Below are 16020 nucleotides of genomic sequence, written 5' to 3'. Positions count from 1 at the left end.
GGAACGACCGCAGGCAGTGAGAATGGGCCCGCACCTGTCCTCCACTATCACCCTGAGTACCGGCACACCACAGGGCTGTGTTCTGAGCCCCATGCTCTACTCCCTCTTCACACACGACTGTGTTCCTGCATTCGACACCAACACCATTGTCAAGTTTGCAGATGACACAACGGTGATCGGGCTGATCACCAATGGGGATGAAACAAACTATAGAGCGGAGGTGCAGAACCTGGCGGACTGGTGCTCGGATAACAACCTGTCCCTAAATACCACCAAGACCAAGGAGCTGATCATCAACTTCCGTAGGTCACATAACGGGGAATATGCCCCGATCTCTATCAACGGGGTCAGTGTGGAGAGAGTGTCCAGCTTCAAGTTTCTGGGCACTCACATTTCGGAGGACCTAACATGGTCCAATAACACTGCTGCGCTGGTCAAGAAGGCACAACAAAGACTGTTCTACTTAAGAACACTGAAAAAGTCTGGTCTACCCCAACAGCTGCTGACGACCTTCTACCGCTGCACCATAGAGAGCATCCTAACGCATGGAATCCCTGTGTGGTACCTCAGCTGCACGGAGGCAGAAAGGAAAGCTCTACAGCGGGTAGTCCATAGAGCTCAGAGGGCCATCGGAACACAGCTACCAGACTTGGAGGGCATCTACAACATACGATGCCTCAGAAAAGCCACCAGCATCCACAAAGACTCTTCACACCCCTGCAACAGTCTGTTCGAACTCCTTCCATCGGGCAGACGATACAAGGCCTTTTATGCCCGCACCTCCAGACTCAGGAACAGCTTCATCCCCAGGGCCATAGCTGCTATGAACCGGTCCTGCTGAGCCGGATGGCCACAACGCATAGATCAACTTGCACTTTACCCTGTCCAAAACTGTTACAACTGTTCGTTTCGTTGGGTTGCTGCTGTCTAAATTACCTAAATTATTGCATCGTATGGGAGGCGCATTCCCAATCTCGTTGTACCCCTGGGTACAATGACAATAAAGATATATTGTATTGTATTGTATTGTATTGTATAATATAGAGAAATGTGAGGTTATGCACTTTGGCGGCAAAAACAAGGAGGCAGATTATTATCTCAATGGAGTTAGGTTAGGTAAGGGGGAGGTGCAGCGAGACCTGGGTGTCCTTGTACACCAGTCACTGAAAGTTGGCGTGCAGGTACAGCAGGCAGTGAAGAAAGCTAATGGAATGTTGGCCTTCATAACAAGAGGATTTCAGTATAGGAGTAAAGAGGTTCTTCTGCAGTTGTATAGGGCCCTGGTAAGACCACATCTGGAGTATTGTGTACAGTTTTGGTCTCCTAATTTGAGGAAGGACATCCTTGTAATTGAGGCAGTGCAGCGTAGGTTCACGAGATTGATCCCTGGGATGGCGGGACTGACATATGAGGAAAGATTGAAAAGACTAGGCTTGTATTCACTGGAGATAAGGATGAGAGAAACATATAAAATTATAAAAGGACTGGACAAGCTAGATGCAGGAAAAATGTTCCCAATGTTGGGCGAGTTCAGAACCAGGGGCCACAGTCTTAGAATAAAGGGGAGGCCATTTAAAACTGAGGTTGTGAATTCACCCAGAGAGTTGTGAATTTGTGGAATTCTCTGCCACAGAGGGCAGTGGAAGCTAAATCACTGGATGGATTTAAGAGAAAGTTAGATAGAGCTGTCGGGGCTAGTGGAATCAAGGGATATGGGGAGAAGGCAGGCACGGGTTATTGATTGGGGACGATCAGCCATGATCACAATGAATGGCGGTGCTGGCTCGAAGGGCCGAATGGCCTCCTCCTGCACCTATTTTCTATGTTTTCTATGTTATGAAATGTAAATATATCCTATCCGCTTTGTTCTCCTAACATTGACGTAAGGCTCACCAACCTTTAGTCCTTAAACATCAAAAAAGAATGTTAGCTATCCTTCAGTCTTCCAATAACTGTGGATTGTCACGTTGTCGTGGTGTAGAAGCTTGTGTGGTCCTGAGATCCTGAGAGCGATGCCGACCCAGGCTTAACAAACTTGCAAAAATCTTTTTCTTCTCTTCTATCTGCCTCCATCCACCTGCCTCTGCCTCCCGACCTCCCCTTCCCCTCTCCTACTTGGCTCTAGCAATCTCCACTCTCTGTCCTGATGCAAGGTTTTAACCCAAAACATCCCTTTTCACCCACAGAAGCTGCTGGGGCCCACTGAGTTTCTCCAGCAGATTGTTCGTTGGTGCAAAATTCCCAGTCAAAGCCCCAGCTATCTCCTCCCATGGGATAGATTTCTTCTGGCCTTTGGAATGTATCCACCTTTATGCATTCCATGTTGTCTAATATCTCCCCTTACTTAATACTGATATATCGCTGACTATCAGCATACCCCTCCCTAAACTCACTATCTTCTATAACCTTGTCCTTTATGAATACTGACGAGAAGTATTAATTTAGAACCTCGCCAACATCCTTTGGCTCCACACAAAGATTATCCATTTGGTTCCTAAGGTGACCCACTCTTTCCTTGGCTACCCTATTTTTCTGATATATTTATAGAGTATCTTGGGATTCTCATTAATCTAACTCATCAAGAATATTCCATGGCCCTTCTTTGACCATCTAATTCCTTTAAGTTCTCTCCTATTCCCTCTATTCCACAGTTTCAGTTCCCTTTATTTGTCACATACTTTTTTTCCCCCGATCAAACGTTGCCATCCAAGATTCCCTAATCATGCCATCTTTGCTTTTCGTCGTTACTGCAAAAAGCTAGTCCTAAATTACCTTTTAAAAGACTCGCACTTATCACCTGTTATCAATTGTTCCCAATCTATTTTCTATGATTTGGTTACATATCTTCTAATTTCCACTAGAAATATTAGGGCTAGCTAGCTTTTGCTCCACACTCCCCCTATCATCTTTATAGTGGCTCCATCCCCTCTACTCTTTCAGTCTTAGACAAATGGTCTCGGCCTGATAGTTCCTCCAGCGGCTCCCTTTTGTTTTTGCTGGAGAGTTCTGACATTGCCTGGCCCTTGCCCAATAATGTAGGCTGGGAGTTCCCATGGAAATCTGCAGAACGTTTGGGCGTAGTGTGAGGTAATGTGAAATAATTATTTTAAAATGTGTACTTATTAACCTCTTGTCCTCCTTGAATGAATGCAGCAGTATTTATAATTGCTGGCAAATCCATTGCTCGTACAAACTATTAGATTAGTTTTTGTTTATTCTTAATGAGACTTGCCTCCAATGGCGTTCTGGCTAAGAGACTATTTGGGATTCCAGAGTCTGCATGACAGAGAGGATGAGGGGTTCTAGTCCACCTTGTTCAAGGTGTTTTTCCTGTTAGAAGCAGCACAGAGTCGCCTCCCTAATCTTTGTGAAATAAACATTTCTCTTGAAATAGTCTGTCTTAAAATTATCCATCATGAAGCGGTTAAAAAAATGCATTCTCCTCTTTTTAAGATGCTAAAAAAAACGGTGAACTATCATCCCTTAAAATCAGAAATTAACAGCTAAAGGGTCGTTATAAAATGTTGTTTATAGAATTTGTGTGCATCAAAGTGAACGTGCATTATTTTTTATTACTAGCATAAAAATAAGTAAATATCATTTGGTTGTGTTAGTTTGTTCTCTTTGTAGCATACTCATTGATCAAACTTTGAGATCGATAAATCATGTTTTTATCTATTTAATTCTCAAAAAACCTAAATGTAGTCCTTTGAAGAACCTTAGATGTAATTTGTGGGAAAAAGTATGTACAGTTCACATGTTGTAAGCAGGAATTTATCACCCAACATTTTTAATTATGCCATTTAACCAACTAAATCTAAAGAATTCAAAATTTTGAAAAACGATAATAACATGGAATGATTACAGCACTTGAAGTTAATCAGATCTTACTGTATATCTATGCCTTCAGCAAATGCATCTATAAGATCTCTGAGGGTGCCTTGGATGTGATATGATGCAAATTGAAAAGTAAAGCTAATTACCTAAAAGAATAGTACAGCAGAAGCCATATATAGATAGGGTGGTCAAAAAGTCATTTGACACATTGGCCTTCATCAGTCAGAGTATTGAGTATAAATGGTAGATTCTATCTTTGTCCCGCCCACTCCCCTGGCATCAGTCTGAAGAAGGGTCTCGACCCAAAACGTCACCCATTCCTTCTCTCCGGAGATGCTGCCTGACCCGCTGAGTTACTCCAGCATTTTGTGTCTACCTTCGATTTAAACCAGCATCTGCAGTTTTTTTTCCTACACATATAGAAGTTGGGAGGTCATGTTGCAGTTGTATAAGACGTTGGTGAGGCCGCATTTAGAGTATTGTGTTCAGTTCTGGGCACCATATTATAGGAAAGATGTTGTCAAGCTGGAAAGGATACAGAGAAGATTTACAAGGACGTTGCCGGGACTAGAGGGTCTGAGCTGTAGGGCGAGGGACTCTATTCCTTGGAGTGCAGGAGAATTAGGGATGATCTTATAGAGGTGTATAAAATCATGAGAGGAATATATTGGGTAAATGTACAGAGTCTCTTGCCCAGAGTAGGTGAACCGAGGACCAGAGAACATAGGTTTAAAGTGAAGGGGGAAAGTTTTAACAGGAGTAACTTTTTCGGGTGGGCGTATGGAACCAGCTGCCAGAGGATGTAATTGAGCCAGGGACTTTTCCATCATTTAAGAAACCGTTAGACAGATATATGGATAGGACAGGTTTGGAGGGATATGGACCAAACGTGGGCAGGTGGGACGAGTGTAGCTGGGACTTGTTGGCCGGTGTGGGCAAGTTGGGCTGAAGGGCCTGTTTCCACACTGTATCACTCTATGACTCTAAGCCGGAAATCTAAAATACAAATATAAAACATTAGAAACACTCAGCAGGTTAGACAGCAACTGTGGAGAGAGAAGCAGCTAACATTGAAAATTGATAATCATATATCAGAATGACTTTCATGTTAAGTCTGGTCAATCGCCTTTGGTACTATTGTTAAAGTACAAGGAGCAGTTGGTTTTGGTTCTCTACAATCTCATTCAGCACATTGTTGCAGTAAATGTGGTGGTGCCGCCCGCTGCGCCACCGGGCGGCACGGTGGCGCAGCGGTAGAGTTGCTGCCTTACAGCGAATGCAGCGCCGGAGACTCAGGTTCGATCCCGACTACGGGTACCGTCTGTACGGAGTTTGAACGTTCTCCCCGTGACCTGCGTGGGTTTTCTCCGAGATCTTCGGTTTCCTCCCACACTCCAAAGACGTACAGGTATGTAGGTTAATTGACTGGGTAAATGTAAAAGAAATTGTCCCTAGTGTGTGTAGGATAGTGTTAATGTGCGGGGATCGCTGGGCGGCGCGGACTCGGTGGGCCGAAGGGCCTGTTTCTGCGCTGTATCTCTAAATCTAAATCTAAATGATATGAGATTGTGTAAGAAGGAACTGCAGATGCTGATTTAAACCGAAGATATACACAAAAAGCTGGAGTAACTCAGCGGGACAGGCAGCATCTCTGGAGGGCAGGATTGGGTGACATTTCGGGTCAAGACCCTTCTTCAGAATGTGAGATTACCCAGTTGAGATCTGAAATTATTCTGAGAAATTCCTTCATCATGTAGAAAGTCATTACCACAGAAATCATGGATATTCAACATTTTATTTTCAACTTTTTTCCAAAAGAGCAATCAGAAAGATGCTGTAATTAAAAAAGATGCTGCATGTTCTGAAATGTACTGAGTGGATATAATCAAAAATGGTTGTTCAATATTACCATTTTGCCTCAAGGATTTTTGTTTGTATTTGGTCTCAACACCAATGCCCCACAAGGATGCGTTCTCAGTCCGCTACGACACTCCCTATACACTCACGACCGTGTAGCCAAATTTAGCTCTAACTCCATCTACAAGTTTGCATTTGACACTACTTTGGTCGGCCCAGTCATGACCTAAATAGCATCAATGGTGGCTAGGTGGAAATGGTTGAAAGCTTCAAGTTCCTTGGCATTAATATTACTCATAATCAGTCATGGACATTGATACGATAGTCAAGAAGACACTACAACACCTCTACTTTCGAAGGAGTGTGTGGAAATTCAGCATGAGTCCAATTATTCTTCCAAACTTCTACAAATGCATCATAGAAAGTATACTGTTGGGTTGCATCACAGCTTGGTTTGGGAACAGCTCTTCCCAAGACCGCAAGGAATTGCTGAGAGTTGTAGATGTAGCCCAGTCCATCACACAGGCCGGCTTCCTACCATTAACTCTGTCTCACTCTTTTATACTTTGTGCTGTGGAGATGAGGAACGCAGAGCCAGATCTATCTTATTTGTTTCTTTGGGCCACTGGACTTTGCATGGGCTTTGCAACCTTGTGTGCTAGGTTAAAGCACATGCTTGAGGCTCTCTCCCTCTCTCTCTCACCTGCTTGAGGCTACATAATCACAAAAATGCTGAACTTGCTAAAGCTAGTAGTAATCAGTAGCCCAAACCGCAGAATTTCTAGGTGTGACACGTTTCCACTGGCCCCGGAGTCCGCAACTCTGTGTGTGCTTTTAGAAACCTGTCTACGAGATCTCTAATAAACTAACAGGTAAAGTCTGTGCCGTCTCTGATTATTGTCAACCAACTGACCGCGAACGCGAACTCGACAGTGCTGCCTTGGAAAAGTTGCCAATAGAATTAAAGACATGTCCCACCATGCTCATTTCTTCTTCCTCCTCCTGCTACCGTCTAGCAGAAAGTACAAAAGCTTGAAAGTGCTTACTACCAGATTCGGGAACCGTTTCTTCCCCTTTGTTATCAAGCTACTGAAGGGTCCTTCTGTAAGCTAGACTACTGTCTGTTTAACCTCAATTTTATTGCGAACATTGCACTTTGACTCGGGAACTGATGCGTTACAATCCTGAGAACTATATTCTGCACTCTGTTTCTTCCCCTATTGCACAATCTGTTGTACTTGAGTTTGACTTGATTGTATTTATGTATAGTATTTGAACCATCCTTGGATTGCTGATGTAACATTGGAAAAAAGGTGTGCTTCTCTGCATATCTGCAGTTTGAAACACTAAGCTCATAATCATTGTGTAAACTTTAATACATTCTGAAATACAGCTTTATAAAGATTAATGTTTGTGTTTTATTTATTGTATAAGACTATAAATAATTGGGAACAAATAGCTAATTTAAGAAAAAGCAGGTTATTACTCAAAGTCCAAAATATTCTGATGAATTAAATAATTTGAATTAAATTCATTAGATCCCAGAACAGTAAAGCACAGGAACAGGCCGTTTGGCCCACAATGTCTGTGTGGAACATGATGCCAAGACCAACTCTTACCTGCCTACACATAATCCATATTCCTCCATTCCCTGCATGTCTATAGGCCAATTCAAAAGTCTCTTAAATGCCACTATCTTATCTGTCTGGACCACTGTCCCCAGCAGTTTGATCCAGGCACTCGCCATCCTCTGTGTATAAAGACTTTCCCCATAAATCTCCTTTAAAGTTTGTCCCTATAAAACTATGCCATCTAATATGTGATTTTTGCAACCTTGGAAAAATATTCTGACTTTCTATCCTTTCTATACCTCTATCTTCTATGTATACTTCTATCAGGTTGACCCACAACCTCTGGCATTCTGGGGAAAACAATCCAAGTCTGTCCATCCGCCCTGTAGCTAATACCTCCGAATCCAGGCACCATTCTGGTGAACCTCCTCTGCACCCTTTCCAAAGCCACCACATCCTTCCTGTAATTGGATGACCAGAACTGCATGTAATACACCAAAATAATGCTCCATTTGTTCTTGAACTTTGTTTCATTATTTTGATTGCATTTTGTAAACAAATTAAGATCATTTCATCAATACTTCAATATATTGATATGAGTATTTGTTTTGCAATATATTGCATTTAAGCATTATTGCCATCTGGTGGTTAAACATTTTGTGAATTCTTTGCAGGTGGCTATTTGCTGTTTCAAAAAAAAAAGTTACTCTTGAAATCTAAAATCTTGATCTACCTTATGTCTTTCAGTGCTGAACCACCCCACCGTCCCACATACATCAACATCTAATGTAATCGCCAGGAATTCTGCATCATTGTCTTAGGCACATCTAAGTAAACCAGAAAGTAAGAACCTTTAATTTACTATTGTGTGCGTGTGCAAAAGACTGAACCTGGAGGAAAAATGTGTTGTGTGGCATTATTTAGATTGTTAGAAAGCTGAACCCACATTAACTTGTATCTCAATAGAATTTCTGAAATGTTTACACTCTCAGAAATCACAGTGACAAATTCATAATCCACCTTTCCTGAAAGCAATTAACTTTCCCGTGCTTTGTTTTAATCATCAAAATCCATGCCAATAATAACCTTGAATATATTATTGTTTTTGAACCTCCTATAATATTCTGAATGAGGTTGTGTTTGAGGAATGTTACTATGGATGCTGGCAACCTTTCAACATCTTAGCTAAGTGAATCAGGACAGGGAGGGTCAGTCAGCCCCTCAACTATGTGATGGTGAGCCTGTCATGTTCTCCGTTTATGTGCAACTTGCAGTGGGAATGTTGGTCCAAAATTTATATATATTTATTATGTTCGCCTCCATCAGTAGCAATAAGGTTAATAGAGCAGCTTCACTGTTTATTGAGAGCGAAACCATCAGCCCATTGAACAAATTATGATCTAATTAATCTGTAGGATTTCATAACATATCACTTTATTAACTTGTTGGAATTAATAAGTAATAATAATGAGTATAGTATTCATCTATTGAAACCTGAGAACAATTATATTGCATCGACAGTGGTTATAAGATTTTAGCTACATCGGGAACTGTTAACGAGACCATATTCTGGTAAATGGCAGTTCATAGTGTATATAATAGTGTATATAATAGTGTATATATATATAATGGTAACTGTAACTTTAAGAACTGAGTACCAGAATGGTGTGATTTGTGTCATGTGACATATTCATTATCGTATCTGTTTCATGAATATGTATGAGTATGCACAGTGTACTTTTGTAAAATAAAGAAGAAAACTAAAGTAGAATAAAGAAGGGCTTGCAACAGCGTGTACTGAAAACATGCTTGTTTCTATCTCCATACTACTGAAGTAATATCTTACAAAATTTAATCCAGACAAATGTGAGGAAATATATTGTGGGAGCATCAGTGAGGTTAGAACATACACCATGAATGGTAGGGTTTTGGGAGTATTGAAGAACAGAGGAATGGTGAGCCTTTGAGGTACAAGTATCTACTTCACCCTAGCACCGATAGCAACACAGCGAGGAAAGCATGTGAGATATTTCCTTTTATTAGATGGAGCACTGAATTGAGAAGTATGAGGTTCTGCTCCAACTTTATAATACGTTGGTGAGACATTATCAGGAGTACTGCATATAGTTCTGATGACTAAGTTACAGGAAGGATGTGATAGCGCTGGAAAGACTGCAGAGGAGGTTAAGCAAGATGTTGCGTTGGATGGTGCAGATCGGGTAAGGGACCTGGAGATGCTAGGGCAGTTAACGGGAAAGAGATATGCATGGTATATGCAAGGGATTACCTTCACCTAGAGAGAGTGTTTGCAGCATGGCATGGGCACTGACAGCATAAGTATCTGGATGAATGCTGGAATTGGCGCGGCATGGAAGGCTATGGACCTCGTGCTGGGAAATAGGATTAATGTGGAAAGGTGCCCACTGGTTAGAAACATAGAAACATAGAAAAATAGGTGCAGGAGTAGGCCATTCAGCCCTTCGAGCCAGCACCGCCATTCAATATGGTCATGGCTGATCATCTAAAATCCGTACCGGGTTCCTGCTTTTTCCACCATATCCCTTGATTCCTTTAGCACTAAGAGTTAAATCTAACTCTCTCTTGAAAAAATCCAGTGAATTGGCCTCCACTGCCTTCTGTGGCAGAGAATTCCACAGATTCTCAACTCTCTGGGTGAAAATATTTATCCTCACCACAGTCCTAAATGGCCTACCCCTTATTCTTAAACTGTGATCCCAAGTTCTGGACTCCCCCAAACACCAGGAACATTTTTCCTGCATCTAGCCTGTCTAGTCATTTAAGAATTTTATATGTTTCTATAAGATCCCCTCTTATCCTAAATTCTGGTGAATACAAGCCCAGTCGACCCATTCTTTCATCATGTGTCAGTCCCGCCATCCCGGGAATTAACCTGGTGAACTTACGCTGCACTTCCTCAAATTAGGAGACCAAAATTGCACACAATATTCCAAGTGCGGTCTTACCAGGGCCTTGTACAACTGCAGCAGGACCTCCTTGCTCCTCAACTCAAATCCACTCGCAATGAAGGCCAACATGCCATTAGCTTTCTTCACTGCCTGCTTTACCTGCATGCTTACTTTCAGTGACTGGTGTACAAGCACATCCAGGTTTCGTTGCACCTCCCCTTTTCCTGATCTTACACCATTCAGATAATAATCTGCTTTCCTGTTTTTGCCACCAAAGTGGATAACCTCACATTTATCCACATTATACTGCATCTGCCATGCATCTGCCCACTCATCCAACCTATCCAAGTCACCCTGCAGCTTAATAGCATCCTCATCGCAGTCCACACTGCCACCCAGCTTTGTGTCATCTGCAAACTTGGAGATGTCACATTTAATTCCCTTGTCTAAATCGTTTATATTGTAAATAACTGGGGTCCCAGCACCAAGCCTTGCGGCACCCCACTAGTCACTGCCTGCCATTCTGAAAAGGACCCGTTAATTCCTACTCTTTGCTTCCTGTCTGCCAACCAGTTCTCTATCCATGTCAATACCCTACCCCCAATACCATGTGCTCTAATTTTGCTCACTAATCTCTTGTGTGAGACCTGGCTAAGAAAAGGAATGAGGATCTGCAACGTGAGTATAGTGAATTAGGTAGGAGGCTGCAAAATAGGACTTCTAGGGTGGTTATCTCTGGGTGGCTTCCAGTACCTCGTGCTAGTGAGGGTAGGAACAGCAAGATAGGGGATCTGAATGTGTGGCTGAGGAGTTGGTGCAGGGGGCAAGGATTTAGGTTTCTAGATCACCGGAATCTCTTCTGGGGCAGGGGTGGCCTGTACAAAAGGGACGGGTTGCACCTTAATTGGAAGGGGACCATCATTCTGGCAGGCAGGTTTGCTAGTGCTGGGCTTAAACTAAAAAGTGGGGGGTGGGGGTGTGAGGGGTGCGTATCCATGCAGCGAATGGGAAAGAGAGTGTAGGAAAGGTCACGTTTAAACTAACAGGGCAGGGGGATGGGAACCAATGCAGAGAGACAGAGGGCCATAAAAGGAGGACAGAAGCAAAAGGTAGAAGGGAGATAAGAAAAACGAATCTGAAAGCTTTGTGCCTTAATGCGAGGAGCATTCGAAATAAGGTGGATGATTTGAATTCGCAGTTAGTAGTTAAGGGATATGATATAGTCCGAATTACGGAGACATGGCTCCTGTGTGACCAAGGCTAGGAGCTAAACATGCAGGGGTATTCGATATTCAGAAAGGATAGACAGAAAGGAAGTGGAGGTGGGGTGGCATTGCTGGTTCAAGAGGAGATTAATGCAAAAGCAAGGAGAGACATTAGCTTGGATGCTATAGAATCGGTATGGGTAGAACTGCGAAATAGCCAAGGGCAGAAAACACTTGTTGGAGTTGTATACAGACCACCAAACAGCAGTAGGGAGGTTGGGGATAGCATCAAGCAGGAAATTTGGGATGTGTGTAGCAAAGGTACAGCAGTTATCATGGGTGACTTTAATCTACATAAAGATTGGGCCAACCAAATTGGTAACAGTGCTGATGAAGAGGATTTACTGGAATGAGTATGGGATGGGTTTTTAAACCAATATGTAGAGGAAGCAACTGGAGGGCAGGCCACCGTAGACTGGGTATTGTGTAATGAGGAAGGATTAGTTAGCAATCTTGTTGTGCAAAGCCCCTAGAGCAACAGTGACCATAATATGGTGGAATTCTGCATTAGGATGGAGAGTGACACGGTTAATTCAGAGATAGGGTCCTGAACTTGAATAAAGGAGACTTTGGAGGTATGACGGGAATTGGCTAGGATAGACTGGCAAATAATAATTAAAGGGTTGACAGTGGAGATGCAATGGCAAAGATTTAAAGACTGCATGGATGAACTCCAGAAATTGTTCATCCCTGTCTGGCGAAAAAATAATACAGGGAAGGCGGCTCAACTGTGGCTGACAAGGGAAGTCAAGGATAGTGTTAAATCCAAGGAAGAGGCATATAAATTGGCCATAGGAAGCAGCAAAACGGAGGACTGGGAGAAATTTACAACTCAACAGAGGTCAAAGGGGTTAATTAAGAGAGGGAAAAAAGAGCATGAAAAAGTTTGTGGGGAATATAAAAACTGACTGTAAAAGTTTCTTAAGGTATGTAAAAAGGAAAAGATTAGTGAAGCCGAATGTAGGTCCCTTGCAATCAGGGACAGGTGAATTTATAATGGGAAACAAGGAAATGGCAGAACAGTTAAATGAGTACTTTGTTGGTGCCTTCCTTAACCAATCTCCCGGAAATACCAGGGGACCAAGGATCTAGTGGGAGGGAGGAACTGAAGGGAATCCACATTAATCAGAAAATGGTGTTTGGTAAACTGTTGGGACTGAAGGTCCTTCTACAGTTGTACCGGACCCTGGTGAGACCACACCTGGAGTACTGTGTGCAGTTTTGGTCTCCAAATTTGAGGAAGGATATTCTTGCTATGGAGGGCGTGCAGCGTAGGTTCACTAGGTTAATTCCCGGAATGGCGGGACTGTCGTATGTTGAAAGGCTGGAGCGATTGGGCTTGTATACACTGGAATTTAGAAGGATGAGGGGGGATCTTATTGAAACATATAAGATAATTAGGGGATTGGACACATTAGAGGCAGGAAACATGTTCCCAATGTTGGGGGAGTCCAGAACAAGGGGCCACAGTTTAAGAATAAGGGGTAGGCCATTTAGAACGGAGATGAGGAAGAACTTTTTCAGTCAGAGAGTGGTGAAGGTGTGGAATTCTCTGCCTCAGAAGGCAGTGGAGGCCAGTTCGTTGGATGCTTTCAAGAGAGAGCTGGATAGAGCTCTTAAGGATAGCGGAGTGAGGGGGTATGGGGAGAAGGCAGGAACGGGGTACTGATTGAGAGTGATCAGCCATGATCGCATTGAATGGCGGTGCTGGCTCGAAGGGCTGAATGGCCTACTCCTGCACCTATTGTCTATTGTCTATCACTGGAACAGGCCCTTAAGCCTATGATGTCTGTATTGAAGATGAAGCCAAATCAAACTAATCTCTCCTGTCTGCACGTGATCCATATCCCTCATCGTTGCATGTGCATGTGTCATCTAAAGGCATCTTAAATAACACTTTATTCATAACCAATTTTGGTATCTATCTGTTGTAGAGGGAATGGAACAGAAACTAAAATGGTTGGAAGTTAGTCCTGCCATGCCACATGATCTCTTTATGGATAAATAAGAATGGAGCTGTTCTTTTATCCCCTGCAGTCTGCTCTGCAATTCACTGACTTCCTTGTTAATCCTTTAATTTGTCCACTTCCCAAACTTTAGGTGTTCAAACATCCATTGCTGTTTAAGGCTGAGCATCTGCGACCTTCTGTGATGAACAACCAAGAATCAGAATATTTGATTGAACAAATGTATCTTCATCTCAGACCTGATCCCTTATATTTATGCCCTGTAAATGTTGATGCTCAGTTTCTAGCCTATGCTTGGAAGTGCAGGGAATAGAGGGATATGGGTCATATGGAGACAGATGAGATCTATTTAACTTGGCGTCGCTCATCCAATCAAGTCTACTCTGTGTGTGCAGTACTGTTCTATGTTCTTTGTAATTCCTCTCAATCTTATGTTTCCATTTTATCTCTAACCTTCAGTGTGTGTGGACCTCTCTCTTTACATTAAAAATCCTGTTTTTTGGAAACTATTTAATTGAGTAATCTTCATTGTACTCTCCCAAAGGCATGCATATCTTTCCTTTAGAAATGAAGACAAAAGCTTTTCATTGTATCTCGGTACACATGACAATAATACAGCAATACTATTTGTAGCCAGCCCTTTGAAATAAGTGTATAGGTTTGCTCATCTTAAGCACTCACCAACATATGTTGAAAATAGCCAATGCCATCAAATCAATTTAAAAACCCATGGCATTGGTTGAAACAATCATTTTAAGGAAGTCCAGGAATATCTTGTTTGGTTTTCTGCTCGAATATTACCTGGTTCCTCATTACTGGAATTAGATACATTTTATTTAGCATCAACTTCTTTATATTAACCTGACTCAAAGTACTTGCAAGTATTATGAGCTCAATCTCAACTAATTTTAAATGTCTCAGATATCATCACTGTAAACAGTCAGCAGGTCAGCTAGAAACAAGAAGAAAGCTTTTCACTGTACCTCGGTACGCGCGACAATAAATTAAACTAAACTAAACTGAATGTCTCTTGATGAATCTTTCCATGTTCTAATTGTTTTAATCTCTGGAGGCTTCGGACCTGAAGAAGGGTCCCGACCCGAAACGTCACCTCTCCATTTTCTCCAGAGATGCTGCCTGACCTGCTGAGTTACTCCAACATTTTGTGTCTATTTATGGCATAAACCAGCATCTACAATTCCTTTTTATTACAATTTATATCCAATTACATAGAAAACATAGAAAATTGGTGCAAGAGAAGGCCATTTGGCCCTTCGAGCCAGCACCACCATTCAATATGATTGTGCCTGATCATCCAAGATCAGTACCCCGTTCTGGCTTTTTCCCCATATTCCTTGATACCCTTAGTCCTAAGAGCTAAATTTAACTCTCTTAAAAACATCCAGTGAATTGGCCTCCACTGCCTTCTGTGGCAGAGAATTCCACAAATTCACAATTCCCTGCATGAAAATGTTTTTCCTCATCTCAGTCCGAAATGGCTCACCCCTTATTCTTAAACTGTGACCCCTGGTTCTGGACTCCACCAACATTGGGAACATTTTTCCTGCATCTAGCCTGTCCAATCTCTTAAGAATTTTATATGTTTCTATAAAACTCCCTCAATAGCAATAATGTTCTTCCTCAAATTAGGAGACCAAAATTGCACACAATACTCCAGGTGCGGTCTCACCAGGGCCCTGTACAACTGCAGTAGGACCTTCTTGCTCCTAAACTCAAATCCGCTCGCAATGAAGGCCAACATGCCATTGGCTTTCTTCACTGTCTGCTGTAACTGCATGCTTACTTTCAGTGACTGATGTACAAGCACACCCAGGTGTCATTGCACCTCCCCTTCTCCTAATCTAACACCATTCAGATAATAATCCGCCTTCCTGTTCTTGCAACCAAAGTGGATAACCTCGCATTTGTCCACATTATACTGCATCTGCCAAACTTCTGCCCACTCACCCAACCTATCCAGGTCACCCTGCATCCTCCTCGCAGCTCACACTGCCACACAGCTTTGTGTCATGCACAAACTTAGAGACGTTATATTTATTTCCCAAATCTAAATCTTTAATATATAGCGCATTCAGAAAGTATTCAGACCCCTTCACTTTTTCCACATTTTGTTAAGTTACAGTCTTATTTTATAATGGATTTTTAAAAATCATCAATCTACACACGATACCCCATAATATAAAAGCTAAAACAGGTGTTTAGAATTTTTTTGCAAAGTAATTAAAAATAAATAACTGAAATATCACATTTACATAAGTATTCAGACCCTTTGCTATGACACTCAAAATTGAGCTTATGTTCATCCTGTTTCCGTTGATTATCCTTGACATGTTTCTGCAACTTGATTGGAGTCCACCAGTGGTAAATTAAATTGATTGGACATGATTTGGAAAGGCACACACCTGTCTATATAAGGTCCCACAGTTGACAGTGCATGCCAGACCAAGCCATGAAGACGAAGGAATTGTCCGTAGACCTCCGAGACAGGATTGTGTCGAGACACAGATCTGGGGAAGGGTATAAAACAATTTCTGCAGCATTGCAGGTCCCGAAGAGCACAGTGGCCTCCGTCATT

General features: G+C 42.3%; 1 protein-coding gene across 3 annotated transcripts in view; it reads left to right on the top strand.

Moving 5' to 3' along the window:
• LOC144592432 (tumor necrosis factor alpha-induced protein 8) overlaps nucleotides 1-16020 on the top strand; it is a 77702-nt gene that overhangs the window by 32373 nt on the left and 29309 nt on the right. Inside the window, exons 2-3 of one of the 3 annotated variants that reach the window (XR_013547125.1) lie at nucleotides 8013-8108; nucleotides 13558-13881. The exons of 1 other annotated variant lie outside the window; for it this stretch is intronic. Coding sequence is in view for 1 of the 2 variants with exons in the window: in XM_078397018.1 (XP_078253144.1) it covers nucleotide 8108 (1 nt within the window). In the remaining variant the exon portion in view is untranslated. Of the gene's footprint in view, nucleotides 1-8012; nucleotides 8109-13557; nucleotides 13882-16020 lie in introns of those variants that run through there. One more of the 3 variants, XM_078397018.1, reaches the window with a different exon arrangement.

The sequence above is a fragment of the Rhinoraja longicauda genome, chromosome 3, assembly GCF_053455715.1.
Source record: "Rhinoraja longicauda isolate Sanriku21f chromosome 3, sRhiLon1.1, whole genome shotgun sequence".
In the NCBI taxonomy this organism is placed as follows: Eukaryota; Metazoa; Chordata; class Chondrichthyes; order Rajiformes; family Arhynchobatidae; genus Rhinoraja; species Rhinoraja longicauda.
The sequence above is the reverse complement of the archived record's forward strand: the minus strand, read 5'-3'. Positions and strand labels throughout refer to the sequence as shown.